Genomic DNA, 20,863 nt, shown 5'->3' on the forward strand with positions numbered 1-20,863 from the left:
ATTAAACAACATACAAGACAGGATTTGAACCCAGGTCCTTTTATTCCAGAATCATTTCTCTTTACCACAGTACTGTCTGTGGAGACACAACTATCAAGAGACAGAAGAGGGATATAAAATTTAGTAGGCTTGACAGTGTCCTGCTGCCTCTCTCAGTAGCACCTACATAGAAAGCTACTCAGAACCATACTTTGAGTTAATGACCTCTACCATTCCTTCCATCTTTATAGATGATCCTATAAACCTGGATTTAAATCCCAGCTGTCACTTTGTACTTGTGTGACCTGTTGTGAGGTGGTTCTGCTGCGTTCTTCCTAAAAGGCCTTCTAATACTAAAATCTATGACTCTTGGACCCATGTTATCACTGAAACTTGTGAGGTGGTAGATTTTCCCTTTTGGAGGTCTTAACACTAGATGACCATTTGTTAGGAATATCATGGAGGAGATTCTTTCCCAGATATGAATCAGACTAGTGTTCAAGGAAGCCCCTCTCTGGAAAAACCTTTGTTTCCCTGAGTCTGAGTACTGACCTCTACTAATCTCACTAACTTCTGCAGGAATTTCTATAAAAAGTGCTTATTAATGTTGAATATTGTTTAGATGATACTTAAACATCCTCAAATACCTTCTCAGGTTAAGTTTTCTGATTTGGGGGAAATTTATCTGTAAAATAGGGGGTGTTGGAATGGACAAACACCATGTCTATTGCATCTCTAATCCTGTGAGCAAAAAATCCTATAATCTATGATCTTGAGCAAGTTATCTGTAAAATGAGGGGTTTAGAATGCATGACCACTAAGTCTACTGTAACTTCAACTCTGTGAGCAAAAAATTCTATTATTTATGATCTTGGGCAAGTTATCTGTAAAATGAAGGGTTTGAAAAGGATGATCACTTAAGATCTATTGCAACTATAACCCTGTGAGCAAAAAATCCTATTATTTATGATCTTGGGCAAGTTATCTGTAAAATGAGGGGTTTGGAATGGATGACCACTAAGATTTATTGCCACTCTAATTCGATGAGCAAAGATCTTATAACCTATGATTCCATGACAATATTTTAAAAGATTCATTGATGTGTACCCTTCTCCTGGTGAATGCAGATTTTAATTTCTTCATGCCTTATTAGATGTAGAAGAAATAAAACTATTTACCATGGATATAAATAATGGAAATTTACTTGTAGACTCACTCAACAAAATAATCACTAAATTAAAATATTTCCATGCAGGGTACATGAAGGGTTAAAAAAAACCATCACCTGGTGACCCTCTTTCTAGTAATGAGGCTTTCTGAACTGAACTAAGGTAGTTCTGAAAGGAACGATTTTACAATCTGTTGTCCATACTCAAAATTCTCCTAACTCTACTTCTCAGAGTTTGTACTCTGGGTTAGAGTCCTCCTCCGCCTATGATAAATGAGGCTCTAAGACCTTAGGAAAGCACTATCTGGAGAATTCTGTTCATTTCTTGAGCTGTGAGATCTTCTATTAATTTACTTCTTCATCCTCACTATTGGTAACCCAGCATTAACTTACATACTTTCATATCTCTGACTTTTCTGGCTCCTAAAACAATTCCATTGTTTTATTACCTGTATTTTCTCTTGACAGCATCTTAATCTGTCTTCTTTTCTTTTAAGCATACCACCACTGTTCTCTTCTCCCACACTCTGACAACCCTAGCTAATACCTTTATTCTTGCTTAACCTTATCACCATGATTACATTTCACACACACACACACACACACACACACACACACACACACACACACACGATTTCTCACACATGATTTCTCTCATTTTCTTTCTCTTTTTTCAGTTTCTAGCAAAATTTGCTATTTTGCTCTAAACCTCCCTCACTTTCCCCCTATTTATGGGCTCCTATTTATTAGTTGTTTTTACATTTGAAAATATTTAGTTTTATTTTTTTAATTCTTTAGTTTTATTCCTTCCCTTGAGAGTCTTCTTTATATAAAAGAGAAAATGAAGGGGCAGGCAGAGGAGGTAGAAGATGAGACAGGATTCTCTGTCAATCAATAGGCATTTATTAAGTGTCTACTATGTTAAGAAGTGGAGTATATAAAGAATGGTGAAACACTGTCTCTGCACTCATAAAGATCGTAATCTAATGAAAAGAAAACAAAGGAAAAATAACGTTCAAACAAATTCTCTATAGCAAAACCAGAAGATAATTGAAGGGATAAAATTTTGTGTATGATTGTAACAAAATGCTTAAATAAGCAAAATAATCCATGCCAACCCACAAGATTGGAAAATAGAAAAAGTTGCTGAGATATTGCAAGATTACATAACATGAGACCTCTGAATGTTCTCAAAAATAAGAAGTCTCTGTGATAAGAAAAAGGATGTCAATATTATACCAACTATGGAGCTATGTTTGATAAAGCAGTGGTGGGGGAAGGTCAATGCCCAGGGAAGTCAGCAGATTGAGGCCCAAGATCTATAGGCTTTGAGAATGAAAAGGGTCATGCCTAAGTAATATCAGGACCTTGTCTGAAGACAATCTTAGGATAACACTTGGGGTATTTAGGGGCCCCCAAATCACAACACTGCCCAGATTTTTGGGGGGATGCCTAGGCAATGGCTAAGGGGATGTGGGTATCTGCTGACTATGGTGAGAGCACAGCAAAAATGCAATAACTGTTCTCTTATGTAGTCTGAGCCCATCTTACTTAGTTGAAGCTAAAAGAACTATCCTGGTCATTCAGACTACAGAGTGACTAGGGAAGGAACAGTGCCTGGGTCTATGTGGAAGAGGGCAAGTTCCTTTTTAGTTATAAATGTTTCTTAAGGACCCTCTGGGTTGCCAGACACATACATTTCCAAGGACTGGAAATACAACAGTTTCTGCTCTCAGTCTAAATACAAATACAATACAAATACATATATGATGTACAAACTCTCTTGCAACAGGATGATTTGGAAAAAAATCATCCAAGTGAAGTATGCATATAATTTTGCTACTTAAATTCCCTTTTCCCAGCACTAACTAAGAATGATTTTCCATTTCAGTTCACCAGAAAGCAATAGACTACAAGCCCAGATCAGCACCAATGTCCTGCTGTATTGGAAACTGGCAGAAATCTATTTCAAATTACCTGAAATGTACCATGTTCAAATATAAGAGATTCAAAAATCAGGTATTACATCCAGAAATCACAGAAGTGACAAAAATCAAAAGACAAACCTTCTATTTCTGGTACTGTAAGAGTTATTCCACATCCCAAAATCAAGTTGGAAGATATTACTCATATTTTAATACTACTCTGAACTTTAAAATTATTATATTTACCTTTAAAATTATATATATATACATTGTTCTTTGTGTAAGTTCATGCTTATTTGCCTATTAATCACCTATACATTAAACAAGTATAGATATCATTTGTGATATAAGAAACTATTGATTTATGCCTCCAGTAAATTGTCTTTTAAAAGAATTTTATATTCATTTGTAATGTTGTGGTTGTGCAGTCATTTCAGCTGTGCCTGAAATTTTGTGATCCAATTTGGTATTTCCTTGGCAAAGGTACTAGTTTTTTGCCATGGCTTTCTACATTTCATTTAGAGATGAGGAAACGAAGGCAGATTAAGTTGCCCAGGGTCACACAGCTAGTAAGTGTCTGAGACTAGGTTTGAATTCAGGTCTTCCTGACTCCAAGCCTGGCATTCTATCCAATGAGCCATCTAACTGTTCTTAGTGTGTCATATGGTAGATTTGAACCCAGAGATTTAATTTAATAATAGATAATTTTTATTTCATGAGTTTGAGAATTTGTCATTTCTGCTCTTTCATTTACTCATTCAACAAATATTTTTAAAGTGGTTGTTCTTTCCAAAAATTGGTGTTAACCAGAGGGTGGGAAGAGAGAGAGTACTAGAATCATTTTGCAATAAAAATAATAGCAATGGATAGAGCACCAGCCCTGGAGTCAGGAGAACCTGAGTTCGAATCCGACCTCAGGCACTTAATAATTAACTAGCTGTGTGACCTTGGGCAAATCACTTAACTCCATTGCCTTACAAAAACCAAACGAGAGAGAGAGAGAGAGAGAGAGAGAGAGAGAGAGAGAGAGAGAGAGAGAGAGAGTTGTGGAGTTGTGTGATTTTAATTAATAACTTATAGTTGTTCCCTTTGGTCCTAGAATCAGGAAGAACAGAGTTTAATTCTGGTCTCAGACACTTGCTAATGGTGTGACCCTGAGCAAGTCACTTAGCCTCAGTCTACCTCAGTTTCCACCACTTAAAAATTGGTAACTCCTACCTCATAAGGTTATTATAAGGATCAAATGAAATAACATTTACTGGAATTTTTTAAATCTTCATCTGTTAAAAAGTAACTTTTTTAAAGAAATTATATAATATTTAAAGATTAGAATCTAGAGGTGACCAGAAAGGCATAAAAATTAAAATATTTCATATTTATGTTCAGTTTTAAATACAAGAAAGAGTAAAATTAACCTAACTCATTAAACATTTTTGAATAAACTATGCTTAATGACTAGAAAACACCAAAATTAAATCTATGATAAGGATTAAAGTACTAGCCCTTCATAATTCTTATGATTGTTAGCTGAAAGGCAACCCCATCCTTCTAGTCACCTAGACTTACAAACTCTGAATCACTCCCTACTCTTCCATCTCCCTCATTCTCTATATGTAACCATTTACTAAATCTTATTGATAACATCCACTGTTACATTTGCCCTATTCTTTACACACACACACACACACACACACACACACACACACACACACAAACAACACACACAAAGACACAAGCACACATCCCTAGTACCTAGGTTTAGACCCTCATGATTTATCTGGACTTTTGGACACCCTTCTTATTCCATAAATGTTTACTAAGGACCTCTACTTCTAAGCCCAAATCTCTTCAATTCATTGTCTACATGACTGCTAAAGCTCATATCTGACCATGTTACCCATTGAAGAAAAATCAGTAGGTTCCTATTGCCTCTTGTTTAAAACAATATGGAATTACTGATTTGGCTTTAAAGGCTGTCAAAGATGGTTCCAACTGACCTTTTGCATTACTTACCTTCATAACATGCTACATTTTTGGCAAAGCTGGACTACATACTCTTCCTAGTACATGCCATTCCATCTCTTATATTCTTGTCTTTACATAAACTGTCTCTTCTAAATGCTTAGAATATTCTTCCTCTCCTCTGCCTCTTGGAATTCCTGAATTTCTTCTATGGTCAACCTGGATGCCATTTCCTACATAAAACATTTCCTGATTTCTCCAGTTATTGGTATTCCTTTGATCCTGGGAAAGAAAGAAAAAATAACCATAGAATGATTTTATATTAACTTTGCATATTTAAATACTCAAATAAATCTATGATCTTCATTGATACATGAGTTCCCTTTGACAATGTAACTTTCCTTGCCTTCCTACCTTATGTTTTTTTTTCAGTTTCACAAGGGTTCCTCCCAGGGACAAGAAGTAGGGGAAATCATTACAAATTACTAGAGCAAAAGATCTGGTTTTCCCTTTCTTAGTAGTGCTATTATCAATAGTTGTGCTATTATCAATTCTTGAAATCTATTATAAATTCAGTGACTTTTAAAGAAAATAATTGACAAAATTTATCAGTTATCAACCAAAATACATTCTAATAAACTGAAGAATTATTAAGAACAGAATATAATTAATTATATTTTGTTATTCTGAATTCCTTCACTACATCTATATTATTTTAACACATAATATATTACATAGATATGTATACACTTCTAGTTCATGATCAATGAATACACCATTCTGAACAATGTCTTGTGAGCCTGTAATGCAAGTATTTTTGACTGAAACATTTTGCTTCTGCCCTTCACAGTGAAGCAAAGCAATTTCACCTTCTTTTACAGTCACAACTTTACAGAATTGATAGTATTTGTAACTGTCATCTTTTTATTGATTGATATTTTAAGGATTTGAGATATAAGGGTAATCTTTAATTACAAAAGGTTAAATTACATACATATAATTTATGAAAATATACAATCAAAAATATCTCTAAAGAGTATTTTCTGTTTTCCAATTAACAAGTTTTGTCAAAATTACTGGAATAGAAGTTTATATTCCAAAGAAAAACAAAAAGCAATATTTTGCAAATTTTTCTTTTTAATGTTTTGCATTATAGAATTATTGTACACAAATTTGCAAAAGGTTACATTTTACAAGTATTTATTGTGATATAAATTATTATAACATAATAACTGTTCTTGATTTAAATTTTTAGATATATTTTTTAGAAATAAACTCTTTATATTCCTAGTCTATGTTCCAGGCTGGGCATATTTATTTGGCTGCTTCTTTTGTTTTTGTTTTTGTCCATCAATTACAATCTGTGTAATTATTTTTAATTCTCCAATTTAAGTCTCCAGTTTTCCTCTCCTCCTTTCCAATGCTTTCCTTCATTCTTCTCCTTTTCTCTGCTCCCTAACTTTTAACCTCAGTTGAAAATTCTGAAAAAAAAATTTCACTGGAACCCAAACTTTATCCAGGCAGCTCTAGCTCTGGAACCATCCCAACATTCTGGAGGCCTTCCTTATTTTCAAGGAGGTATCAATGAAACATTCTACCAAATGTAAATATTTCACTTTTACCATATGAATAGATCATTTCCTCTCCATCACACAATTCCTTGATAACATCCTTTGTTCTTTGTTCTTCATTAGTCTAGTTGCTTGTATATTTATGGCCTGATCATACCCACCATGTACGTTTCAATTGTTCTCTATGGGATACACAGCTTTAGTGCTTCAGAGGTAATATTGTGTCCCATATCTCAGTGCCATATAATAATAATACCAGTATAGGCCTTTGCTTTATGGGGAAACTTGTAGTCTGTTAAAAAAAAAATGTGATTTTTCAAAAGCAATCCAGCTCATTCTCCTCCTACTATTTTTAGATCTAACTTTCAATGGTAAAATTGTCAGACCCTGGCAAAAAAATTATCTATGAGTAGTAATACAGAATGAGAAATTGAGGAGGACATCTAGGTTGCTTCTCCTAGGTAAGGAGGTCAGTCACTCAACAAGAGTAAAAGGGAAGTCAGGAAACAGAGTGTCTTGGGTGAGAGAATAAGTTGAGTTTTAGACATGTTGGGTACACCCTGTTAGAGATATCTAATAGGAGGTTGGAGATGCATGACTATGGGACAGCAGGGAAATTAGAATGAAAATAAGCAGATATGAGAATCATGAATGCAAAGATGAGAATTAAATTCTCTGGAGCTGACAAAATCATTAAGTGAAACAGTATAAAAGAAAAGTGAAGTGGACCCAAGACAGAATCTTATAGGACAACCAAGTTTGGCAAGCATGACCTGGATGAAGATCCAGCAAAGGAGAGTGAGAAGGAATGGTCAGAAGAAAGTAGGAGATATAGAAGAGATAAGTGTCACACAAAAAATAAAGAGAAAAATATATCAAAGGGAAGAGGGTGATTAAAAGGGACAAAGATTACAGAGAAGTCAAGAAAGCTGAAGACTGAGAAAAGGTCGTTACATTTGTTACATAAAAACTATTAGTAACTTTGGAAAGCACAATTTCAGTTGAGTGATGAGTTTAGAAACCAGATTTCTGAGAATTATGAAGCAAGTGAGAGGAAAGGAAGTAGAAGCACCTAATCTGTAGATTACCTTCTACAATAATTTAGCTACAAAAAGGAAACAAATTTGGGGGATAGCTAGAGGGAATAGATGTATCAAGGTGAAGATTTATTGAGGATGAAGAAGATATGGGAATGTTTATGGGCAGTAGAGAAGCAGCTAGTAGAAAGACTAAAGATAAATTAGAGAACAATGATGAGGTAGCAATCTGCTAGAGAAGATGGGATTAACTGGGACCACTTCTGCCTGTTGAGGAATTTACCTTGGCAAAAAAGGTCTTCCCCCTATGTGAGAGAGTGGTGAAGGAGGAGATAGAGGGAAAAGAGGAGAGAACAATAGTAATCTTTTGATAAATGACCTCAAGGAAAAAAAAGAAAAGGAAAGAACCTATAACCAGGCACTAGGGCAAGGAGAAGAATAGAGGCATATTGGAATGGAAATGGATTACAAAAAAATGAAGATCACACTAGTACTGAGCACACTCCTCTCTCAAGACCATCTTCTTTATTCTATAAAAGAGAAGGGAAGATCAAAGAGAAAGAAGCATAAAATGATAGGGAAGAGGAAAATATACAGTTAACAATCGTAACTATGAACACAAAGAAAAAAACTAACAAAATAGAGTGGAGTAAGGTAGTAGAATGAATTAGAAAGCAAAATCCAACAATATTTTGTTTACAAGAAATATATTTGATCAGAAAGATTCAGTGTTAAAGTGTGGTACTAGAATATCTACTTTGTTTGAGTTGAACATTAAAAAAGAGGGTAGCAATCATGATTTCAGACAAGGAAATAGTAAAATAATAGAATTGGTTAAAATAAATAAACAGGCAAAAGGTACCCTAGACAATTAATTTTCTGTCATTCATACATATAGAGAAACATATATTAAATCAATTATAGAGCAACTTAAATGAATGTTTATAGAAAGAGGCAGTAAAACTATAATAGGAATTTACATGTACTCAACTCAGACCCAGATATATGTAATCAAAATATAAATGAGAGAAGTAAACAACCTGAATAGAGATTTTGAAAAATTAGATATGATAAATATGTTGAGATTAGTGAATAGGAACAAAGAATGCAAAACTAAATATGGCAACTTTACAAAAATTTACCACCTACTATCATAAAAACATCACAAACAAATACAGAAAAGCAGAAATATTAAACCTATTCTTCATTAACTGCAACTCAAAAATTATACAAAGGACCTTTGAAGAAAATAATAAAAATTAGAGTCCAAATATTTTAAGAATTCCTGAGTTAAAAAACAAATCCTAGAAAAATTTTCTTAAATCCTCACCTAAGATAACAACAATGAGATGGTATAGCAAAATTTTTGTAGCCAAGGAAATACCTAAGAAGAAAATATATGTCTTTAAATACTTTCAATAGCAACAAAAAAGAAAAAGAACAAATTAATGCATTGGACCAATTTTTAGAAACCTATTTAGCACCAAAATAGAAATCTCAAAACCAAAGATAAAATTAACAAAATTTAAAGTTAAACTTTGAACTGATAAATAAAACTAAAAGTTGCATTTTGGAGGAAACTGATTAAAATAGACTCCTAGAAAATCTGATTTTTTAAAGAGAGAAATGAAAACCAAATTGCCAAGCATAAAAGCAAAGAAGAAATGAAAGACTTAGAAATAAAGGAAATTATTAGAAATTAATTTTTTGCATTATGCATACTTACAAAACTGACAGTTTAAATGTAAGGGATGAATATTACTAAAATATTTGGAATAACAAATTAACAATTTAAATAATTTGACCTCAGAAAGACCTTCAAAAATAATCTATAAATCAGGGCTTCTCAATTGGCACCTACTCACCTTCTAAGAGTCTAAGTATAGATTTCAGGGATCAAGGAACTTTAAAGGAAAGAAAAAAATTAGATCTTTATTTTCACTAACCTCTAATTCAGAATTAGAATTTTCTTAAATTAGTCAAATTATTCTGAACTGGAGACCATAAAGGTACATAACACATAGAAAATTTTAAAATCTTGTTACAAATGAACTCCTTAAAATATACATACATATATATATATATATATATATATATATACTTAAAAGCAAATGCTAACAAGACTACAAAAAATTCTAATATTATTAAACTGTCAAAAAAGTTAAATTATACATCCTATCAAATTCCTTCCATGACCTAAATATGATAGTCATGATATCATAACCTTGATACCTAAACTAAGGGAGAACAAATCAAAGAAAGAAAACTATAAACATTGATTTGTTATATTAATACAAGCACGTTAAATAAAATATTAGAAAAAGAAGTTTAAGCAAGATGTTAAAAACTTTAAATTATCACTAGGTAGAATTTATGCCAGGAATTGCAAGGTTGCTTCAATATTAGGAAAACTACAAATAACTATGAGGTCATAAAAATAACAAAACCCATTAAAATAATCTATCAATAGTTATAAAAAGATATTTCAACAGAAGTCAATTCAGGTTGGGTTTTTTTAGGATTTTTGCAAGGCAAATTGGGGTTAAGTGGCTTGCCCAAGGCCACACAGCTATTATTAAGTGTCTGAGCCCGGATTTAAACCCAGGCACTCCTGACTCCAGGGCTGGTCCTTTATCCACTGCGCCACCTAGCCGTCAGCTAGCCGCTACCTAGCCGCCCCCAATTCTGTTTTTAAAAATACAAAGTAATAAATGCATTTTTCCTTAGCATGGGAGATTAAGAAACCCCAAAACTATCTGAATAAGAACCAGTACTGGTTCAGTTAAGATTGCAAGACTGACAAACAGGATGGCTTTGAAAGAAACCTGGTGAATTTATTATATACTTTTCTAAAAAGTAAGCTGTATATAATACAGATTCATGGAAATCTTTCTTCATATTCAGAATAAAAAATTAAATCTTTTTGGCTCATCTCTTTATTTTTCTTCTCTTTGTGGTTTTTCCATTTTTATTCTTGAATTCTCAAGGGTGGGGTTGACTTTACTTAGTGGGATACTTTGCTATGCTTTATTTACTCTGGTTTTACCCTTCACTGCTTTTTCTTTGCTTTATGGGATAATGCTCAAAATTGTCTTTTTCATAAAAATTAACAAATAAATTTCTATTCTACCCTAATCTTACTTTTGGTACCTATTTCCATTTGACAAGTAAGTCTGATGCTGGTCAAGAAATTTTCTTAATTTTTTTAGTTTTCTTCTGCAGCAATTAATTTATATTACTTAAACTGCTGGAAGAAATTATTATAGTGTATATTTGATTATTGATGTCTATCACTTCAAATATACTTTGTATTTATTTATCTGAGTGTGAATTATGTACCCTTAGCAGTTTGTAAGATCCTTTGAGGTCACAGACTATTGTGATTTTGTCTTTGTATCTCCAGTGGCTAACATAGTGCCTTGCACATAGTACATGCCTAAAATATGTTTACTGAAGTGAATTGAACTTTCAAATACTGATCTAGGAAGAACATGCATATCGAATATTCCTAACATAAAAAGAGAATCAACAAGATTTCAGAGAAAATTAAAAAACTTGGGGGCGGCTAGGTGGCATAGTGGATAAAGCACCAGCCTTGGAGTCAGGAGTACCTGGGTTCAAATCCGGTCTCAGACACTTCATAAGTACCTAGCTGTGTGGCCTTGGGCAAGCCACTTAACCCCGTTTGCCTTGCAAAAAAAATGAAAAACTTGTTTATTTTCATACTACCAAAATTGTCAGAAAAATTGTTTATATCATTTTATATTTAATATTTGTGTGAAAGAAAATGCTGGCACTGACCTCTAATAGCATCCTTATTCATATCACACAAATTACAAGAATGGAACATGTTGCAGAAAGCTTGGAAATTTTGTACATAGGATTATAAAGTTAGAATCAGAAGGACTTTAAGGATTGATCTCTTTTTGATTATAGTTGAAATAGCCCTTACATTCAATTTAAGTTAATGGAATGCACTTTTGCTATGTTAATCATGATATTTCTTATATGTTATAGCTTCTGCCCATTCTATCTAGTGGGTTCTCAAAACATGCAAATTATCATATCCCCCATTTTTTCAAACTTCTGTTTTTTGGAAATCTATGCTCTAAATCATATCTTTCTGCATGTATCCATAGTAAATTTGTAAGATCAGGTTTATATTAAATCCAAATTAATACTCTTTTAGAAGTCTCTTATTTCACACACAAATAACTAAAGACCAGAAAAGTTAAGTGATTTGCAAAAGATCACACAGGAAACAAGTGATTTGCAAAAGATCACACAGGAAACAAGTTTTCAAAATAGCCCCACCCTGGAAAATTCATGTCTTCAAAACCTACAACTACCTCATTCTTTTTATTATTTCTTTTTTACTTCCTGAAAATCTACTTTTTACTTCCCCTATCAAGGTTTAGACAGCACAAAAAGCAAGTGAATAGGTTCTTCATTAAACTATATAACTGTCATTGAAAAAGTGAAGTTATAAATTTTCTAGGTCTATCACCTGGCCAATATGCTCTGGGTTAACAGTTTAATGGCATCTTAGGGATCTGTAAATGCTAAGAATATGTTGTTTGGTCCATGTATAATGCAGTCAACTACATGCTCAATATTTTGGTAAAGAAGCCACTATAAGCACACAGGAAGCATGTTTTGATTCATTCATTTAAAAAGGACTATGGGGGTGGCTAGGTATCACAGTGGATAGAGCATCGGCCCTGGAGTCAGGAGTACCTGAGTTCAAATCTGGCCTCAGACACTTAATAATTACCTAGCTATGTGACCTTGGGCAAGCCACTTCACCCCATCTGCCTTGCAAAATCTAAAAAAAAAAAAAAAAATGACTAAGGTCATCTCTAGTAACCCTAGAAGTCTATGACTAGAAGGTACAATGGCCTAAAGAGAAATAATTCCAGTTGAGTCAGTTGAAGCTGATCATATCAATTTATTTAGCAATGCATGGCAATTGACCAACAAACTGGGACCATATATCTTCAGCTCAGTCCTGGACTCCAAATACAGGGGTAGATAGATACACCCACACATATACACATATATGAAATCAATATATAATCAATCAAATAAGCCCAACTAATGAATAGGAAAAAATACATTTGGTAATCTGATTTCTACTTGAAGGAAAGGTTAAGGACTTAAGTGGGATTACTATTTGTCCTTCATTCTGGAAGAGGACTATGACATCAAGGTGATACCATGACTTGCAAATGAATTCGATTTGTGAGGGAGGACTGTGCAAAGTCACAAGCCTCACTTTCTCCTTCAGTCATTTGGGTTCAATGGCGAAATATAGATCAGCATGACTGGAGGTAACCAAAGATGCAATAGGAAGGCCTTGGCCTTTTTAAGCTAAGGACTTTCTGAGGTCTCACTTTGACTGAAGCAAGGCCCATCAAGTGATTAAGGCTAGGTAAAAAAAATGAGGCAAAGGATGACTTCTTTTAACTAGTCAAAAAATAAAAGTCTGAGAAAAAAAGATTCTCAGGGTTCTGGCCAAAACAAAAACAAATGCTATTTATATTCACCGTGAGCAATCAGAACCAAAACTGAATGACCAAGTTGGGCTTGGGCTGGGAGCAACTGTTGGCCAATCAATTAGAGTCAATGTGATGAGAGATGATCCTTAAGAAATTTATGCTCTAAAACCCAAGGTATCTTTTGAAGATAGCCTTTTGAGCCATCAACCATCAAAATTTATATTCCTTTAGATAGAGCACCAACAGCTAGTCCCTATGTAGATGGGGAGGGGAGGGGAGGGGAGAGGGGAGGTAAGGGGAAGGAAGGCAGGAAGATAGGGAGGGAGGGAAGAAAAAAAGGAAGAAGGAATTGTATTGCCCACTTGTTACTGTCAGTTGAGTCCCTAGTGGGGCAGTACTACTTGTATTACTCAATCTACGCAAATTGACAAGTTATTCTTATGGAATGACTTGAGAAACAATACTTTAATACAGTTATGTGTCAGAGGAGTGACTTTAACCCACTTCTAACACAATCAAACCTACTTTATTCACACCATACTGCACCTGTCCATTTTACAAATGAGGAAAACGAAGCCCACTTGCTCAGATACATAGGTAGTAAAATTTTCAATTTTATACTTCTTTTAAATTCAGTTTTCATGTTGCTATAATCCTTAAATAGCTTTCACATGAGAAGTTTATTTCTGTCAATAAAGAGAAAGGGGTAGTTCCATTTGTGGTGTCACATGGAAAATTGGGGTTTCCTATTAGTGAGAATTTTAGTCCCAGGCTGATTCTTTCTACCCCAATTTCTTTTACTCTTAAGACTAGTTTGAGAGAAGAACAAGTTAGGTCAAATTATGTCAGAATCTTTTAAAGGGAAAACTGAAAGGACAATGAATAGATTAAGCCAGTGGAGAGTGTAGAATCAAAATCTCTGTGTGTTAAATGTGTGTAAATATATATGTGTGTGTGTATATACATATATATATATACACATCTAATCTATAACTTGTAGAAGTTTATCATTTCAAAAATGCATAATTTTTCAATTTATGAATCAGTGAGTAGTCCAAGAATAGGCATACCTCTGATTTTCATGTTAAATAGTATTTTATTTTTCTGGATCTTTAGTAGCTGAAAGCTTCAGAATGTGCAGAAGCAAATCCAAGGTTGAATCTCTAGAGGGGCTATTTCCAGAAAATATAGAACTGAAGGTTTGAGGAGAAACAGTCACTCCTAGAGCTCTTTGGATTACCTACCTAATGGCGATAGCTGGTGAGCAGTCAGTGATAGAGGTAGGAACAAAAGTGGCCTCCTTCTCCACAGTGATTCTCTCAATAATGATTGTGAAGCCCAGTATAGAAGCAGGCTGGCTGCTTTGGTTCATCCTTCATTTTTGAAGATCAATGACATTATGACATCAATGTCTTGACTTGTACAAAAAGTTTATATAAGTGAAAAAGTGTTACACAGTCATCAGCCTCATTCATCCTTCCTGACCTGGGATGCAGTGTATGATCTAATTCAACTTGAAGTGCTCCACAGCATCTGCTTCAGTCATCCCCCCCCCCACTGGAACTTTCACAAGTATGCATACGAATAGATTTGTGCAACAGAATTTTTTTTACACGTATATGTGTCTCTTTCCTCTATATATACATATGTAATACACTGGAAATAAGGAGGTTCTCAATTAAACAATAGGAACAAAGGGGTAGTAGGATAAATTTGAGTGGCAGCAAGTTGCCTTCTCGGAGCTGTGGCAGTTAGAAACAATTTACTGGTTGATCTCTTCAGTTGAACTATTCTTAATTGACTGGGTAGAGAATTTACTTTAATTAGTGAAGAATATAGAACTTGAGGAGGCTCATTTACACCTCAGGGTTCAATCTCACACTGTTGTTACCTATCTTAGCATCTATACTGCATGGTAAGAAAGTCATCCCTACTAGGACTGCCATAGTTAATTATTGAGCACCCTGTATGAAATACATCATGAATTTTGTTCAAGAGCAAAATATACTTTTATATAGATACTTTGAAATATCTGTTATTTCATTGATATTCTTACTGCCTCAAACTGTATTGTCCCAAATTCTATTACCTGATGATTAACTTTTTAATGATGAGTCTTTACACTTGAGAGACTGATTTTTGGAAAATATATAAAGATCTCTCCCCAGGACCATAGTTAAAGACTTTTCATATTAATAAAACCTGCTAGAGCTTGTGTTACATCAGCAAAGCTTTAAAAGAACCCAGAATAATCACCATACCATGATTCAGTGTTCTGATTATTTACTTACCACATTTAATAAAATTTCTTCAGTTACATGATTAATAAATTATAAATGCAATATTTGTTTCAAACCAACTTGTTCAGTGACTCTAATATAAAAGTGGGAGGTATAATTTAGTCTCAGTTGATGAAAAAGCATAACACCAAAAAGTTACTTAGCAGTACTTTTTTGATTTGGTAAAAATAAGACAAGGTGAATAAATTGCTCATATTAGCTAAATGCAAAAATTAGAATTGAATTTAAAATATAAAATATCACTATATTGTGCCCTTACTTTCATTTCTTTAATTTTTGAGGTCTAAATCACTTTTTAATTCACTCACAAGGAGATATTTTTGTTGATCTTTTTTCTTGACAGCAGCAATCTTTTGATTACATACATCTTTTTATGAATTAGTTTGTCTCAAATTGCTCAAGGTCATTTATACAAATGATTTCTTCTTTTTAATAATAAATTTTTCCAATGATTTTAAGATTTTAAGTTAGGCTATATATCTACTTTATCAAATTTACTGATAAGATTCACTGAATACCACAAATAAAGCACCTTCTAAGTCCTAATGACTATAGTGAAGTTGATATTTAAATATTAACCTGAAGTTCTGAATTCTTACCAGTTTAGAAAATATTCATAGCACAAGTTATTACAAACTACTAGATGAACTCTGTTTTTTACATAATATATCATCATTCCAGATGATAACAAAAATAAATATATATGGTATATATATATATATATATATATCTTTCCTATATCACAATCTTTACAAGATTTTATTGTGATATTTTTCATATATTTTAATATATCATAAATCATCCAAAGAAACAACATAAAAATAACCATACTTTATATTTTTCCACATGAAAGGCACTAGACATCTGTTGCAATCATGGTACAAGTTTTATTTTAACTTACGATACTAACAACAACAAAAAACTAATAAGAAACAAAATAATTTCCTGCCAGGTTTGATGGTCAGTAGTTTGTTCCAAACCAACTGTTTACTTTTTCTATTCTTAGGTAAAGAGCCAGGCTAACAACATAGTATTCTTCTGTCTCTTCCATCCATACCAGTTCCAAATTCACTTTTCCTACTGAGTCTACATAGGTTACATAAAAGTGACGCCCTCTGTAATTAAAAAAGTCAGAAGATCTGGTAGCAGGTCTCATGCAAACTGGGGAACTGAAACACCAAAATGGTTTCTCTGTTTCATCCAAAAGGGTTACATCCATCATATAACAGTTCTACAAAATAAAGCAAAGAAAATTGTAACACACATTTAGCATTTAATTATATACTATTAGCCCAGATTCCTGAAAGTTACTGAGAAAATTCTGCAGTAGGTGCTTTCAGTTATTTTTAAGACATCTCAAGCTTTCAAAAATATTTCACTTTAAACTTTGCTATACTGGCGATCTGTGTTTAATTTCTTAGTAAGAATGAGAGACAAGCAATTTGGTTTCTCTAATACCAGTTTTGCTACAGAATAACCCAAGGCATGTCATTTTCCCTCTCAAGAACTTAATTTCCTCTTCTATAAAAGGGGTTGAATTACATTCTTTTTAAGCATTCCTTAAATCTCTAAAATTCTAAATTCTTTTTGTTCTAGCTCCAAAATGATTTGATCCAATAACTCAAAATATCAAATTTAATGAATATTAAATATTATGTTAGAAGTCAGAGCTTCGTAGAGACAAATCTCTACAGGGAAAACAGATATAGACATGGACAAATCATGAACGTTCAGAAAAGGCAATTCTTTCAAACATGTTTTGATATATACTGGTAAATCTAACACAAATCAGGAATGTAGGAATCGATCTTATTTTTATCAGATCTCAGAGAAAAGAGGAAGGGAAATCCTCTAGTCATTTTAAGGCAATTTCCTTCCCCACCCCACCAAATCTCTCCTTAAACTGAACAGGGACAACATAATGGGTCCTCTCCCATGTTCCAGCATTAAATTTTATTTTCTCAACCTAAATTTTAGTAGTGCTTTCTCTCCCTAATCCTTCCCCATTCTTCTCATTCTCATGTCAAAGCAACTGAGCCACAGAGGAGGAAAATACAAATTCTGCATACTAATTTCTAATGGAAATGCTAGTAGCATCTTTTTGTTTTGAGAGTTGAGTGGAAAAATTTAGAGGCAAATCAATATAATCAATATAAATATCTATGAAATTTCATTCATTCTACAAATTGTGATTGCCTATCACATACAAGGCACCACGGGAAAGATAAGCTTTAATAATACCAAATAATGCCTAGATTTTTTTAAAACTCTGAAATCAATCTCCTTTAGCTGTGAGACTTGAACATTAACATTAATACAGCTAAGTAGCAGTCAAAACTAAATGTGCAAACAGTTTTAAAAACAATCATTGCCTCTTACTATATAATACATCAGATTCAAAGGTCTATATTTGGGCAAGCTATGGCACTTAGTTGTGGAAAGTCAAACTCTCAAAGCAGAAATTCCATTTTTACAGATATCGTTTACTTTCTATACATATTCAATGTAGCACCATCTCACTAATTAGCTAAGAGTACCTGTTTTTTTAATATAGCTGTATAAAAGAGTTTTAAAGTTTTAAGTAAGGTAAATCTTTTATTATCCCCAATTCATACATTTCTAGATTTTTTAATAAACTATTAAAATAAATTATTAAATTAACTATGCATTTTCAATAACTAAAGCTTATCCAAATCCCATTCATCTATTTGGAAATATTAATTTTTCACCATCTGTGATGGAACATGTTCTCCATATGAAGTAAAAACAAAAAAAAAAGGTTTTTACCAAACAGGTATTGCCAAAGTCTATTGAACTGAAGGCTAGGATTGACCTATCTTTTATAGTAGGGGTGGGATTCCTTTTTTCTGCCAAGGGCCATTTCAATATTTAAAACATCTTTCATGGGGTATATTTGGTCAAATACTTAACTAATTTACCACTAAAAAGCTACTGGATTTATTGAATTTTGAATCCTGCCTGAAGTTGCCTTGGCAATGTGAGACTGATAGGGCCCATGGGCCAGAAGCTTCTGGTACTCAATTTTCCAGTAACTACCTGCAACTCTTCATTTTCTGACATAACACTAACAATGTGCCCAACACTTAGTAGGTACTTAGTGAATGTTTATTGAATTGACTTAAATATTGCCAACTGCTATACACACATATACACACACACACAGTCATTTTTATTTGAATCAATAAAGTATTTCTAAAGTATGTTTAGAAATGGCTTTTTCCTTTTTATTGATCTACTTTTTCCTTTCGCCTTTTCCTTATCTTTCAACTCCAAATCTCAGCCCAACAAAGTCTTTTTTTCACTAAACTGGTCTAAGAAGGAAATCAGCAATGGACTCAAATTCCCATAATATATTTTTATCCTAAAAAAAAAGAAGCCTATTGACTAAAATACATCTAATAGTCCGTTATCAGTTTCCTCTATGGAAGACAAAGTTCTGATCTGAGAGTCTCTGGTGCCTTTTGCTTTCTTTTCCAGGCAGGCAGGAAGTAAAAACAGAATAGAATCATTATTGTTAGCATCCTCAGGTCATAAACTACATAAAAGCTCTCATTTTTCAAAGCATCTCAAAGAATTCAGTTACAAAGATAAAGATGGAGTTGAGAATATAGGTAGGCAAAAGGAGTAATAAGATAATGGGAACTCTAAAACTACAATGGGGGAAATAGTATATATTTTTTAAAACCTTCCTGGTCCTCTCAAAAGGTGAAGGCTTCAGTAGAAAGAGCATTGGTTGTGGAGCCTGAAGTCTTGAGTTTAAATCTCAATCTTGCCTCCTAAGGGTACCTGTGGCAAGTTTCTTTACCTCTCTTGGTCTTACTTTCCTCATCTATAAAAAAAGTTTAGCTCTGAAGTCCCTCTGGCTCTAAATGCATCATACAAAGGATTTTGTAATACTTGGGGAGATTGGAAAAGTGAAAACTTGGAAAATATGCACATTTTTACCAAACAATGACCCAGTTATCTTGAAGAGACTGGAGGTTACAAAACAATCAATTACCTGTATACATCCAGCAAAAACATCCGTCTTCCAACAGAGGCCAACTTTTCCAATGAGAGGTAAATGCTGTGCATTGTTTTTAAAACTTATAACGATGAGCTTCATGTATCCATTTTTAATGAAATCTGCAAAGAATTTAAAATAATTAATGAACATTAATATAGTACATCAAGAATTAGTCATTACTTAGCTTTCAAATTCTCTTTGCCTAGTTCTTTACTCTTATAATGTTACTTTCATATGAGAGAAGTATCTTATGTGCTTATGTTTAAATTATTTGAGCTTGGAATGACGTTAGTATAACTAAAACAAAATGAGAAAAAATTGTCAGAAGCCTTGTCTGGGTCAATTGAGGGCAAAGGTGTGGTAGTGAATATTTAGCAACTAGCTCTCTAGAGGGGGGGAAATGGAGAATGATTCAATTAAGTTTTATCTGCAATATTAACATTTTCTCGACCACTTTTAATGGACCACTTTTAAGTCTAAACAATCAAGAAAACAATAAATCAAGCCATGATCTGTAGCAATTGACATTTTCCAAAGTGTAAACTAATGCTCACACTGAAAATATAATTATAAATTCCTTCAAATTAGTATTAACTGGCATATCCCCATCTGTGGATTCCTAAGAGTAAGAGATCAGAGATTTGAATAAGTAGTTTCTAGGAGAGTCAAGGGAATACCACTAATTTTATTCATCACTAGTCAGCAACTAGGACTGCTAAGAGAACAATCTTCTTAGTACAAGAATGGAAAAATATGGAAACACTTCCATATTTATAAAAATAAGGGAAGAAAGTCACAGTAGATAAAGTCACCTTGAAACTGAAGGATCTGCTAATAAAGTTTAGAGGAAAGAGATCCTAGAGATTTTGGAGGAAAGAACCAAAGAGGGAGTGAAGCAGCTATAAGAGAAATGGTCACTAGGTAAACAAAATGGAGCATTATCCAACTAGGTGATTAGAAAAGAAAAGGGGGTCCACAGCACACAAGTAAGCTATCAAGTACAAACAAAAGTTATAAGTAATCCTGCAGAATTCAATCTAAGTGTTAGCCTTACCTTAGATAAATACATCACACATTCAAAGAAAAGAACTGTAGAGAGATATAAGAATTTCTGGTCCCTAGAAATGATCTTTCTCTCATCTGCATCTCTTTTGTAGCATTCACTACATATTAATTTATTATACATGTGTAAGTTCTGATCTGTTATCTCAGTAATTGGATACCACCTCCAGCAGTGAACAAGGGAGGAAAGGGAAGGAAAGGGGAAAAGGTATTTATTAAGTACCGACTCTGTGGCAACACTACACTAAGCATTTTATAAATGTGTAATCTTCATAACCTAAGAAATCAGTGCTATTGACTCTGAGGCAGGCAGAGTATTTCACAGCTAGTCTGA

The 20,863-nt window shown here is 33.4% G+C and overlaps 1 protein-coding gene across 12 annotated transcripts in view; it reads right to left on the minus strand.

Annotated features, from left to right (window-relative positions):
* Positions 1–16,307: 16,307 nt before the first annotated feature.
* The window catches only part of FBXO15 (F-box protein 15), a 149,202-nt gene continuing 144,646 nt past the window's right edge, over positions 16,308–20,863 (minus strand). For all 12 annotated transcript variants that reach the window (XM_074200748.1, XM_074200752.1, XM_074200754.1 and 9 more), the window contains 2 exons: positions 19,462–19,586; positions 16,308–16,671 (listed from right to left, as the gene is read on the minus strand). In XM_074200748.1, the coding sequence (XP_074056849.1) occupies positions 16,402–16,671; positions 19,462–19,586 (395 nt within the window). In that variant the 3' untranslated portion in view covers positions 16,308–16,401. The remainder of the gene's footprint in view (positions 16,672–19,461; positions 19,587–20,863) is intronic.

Source organism: Macrotis lagotis, chromosome X (assembly GCF_037893015.1).
Source record: "Macrotis lagotis isolate mMagLag1 chromosome X, bilby.v1.9.chrom.fasta, whole genome shotgun sequence".
NCBI classification, from domain to species: domain Eukaryota; kingdom Metazoa; phylum Chordata; class Mammalia; order Peramelemorphia; family Peramelidae; genus Macrotis; species Macrotis lagotis.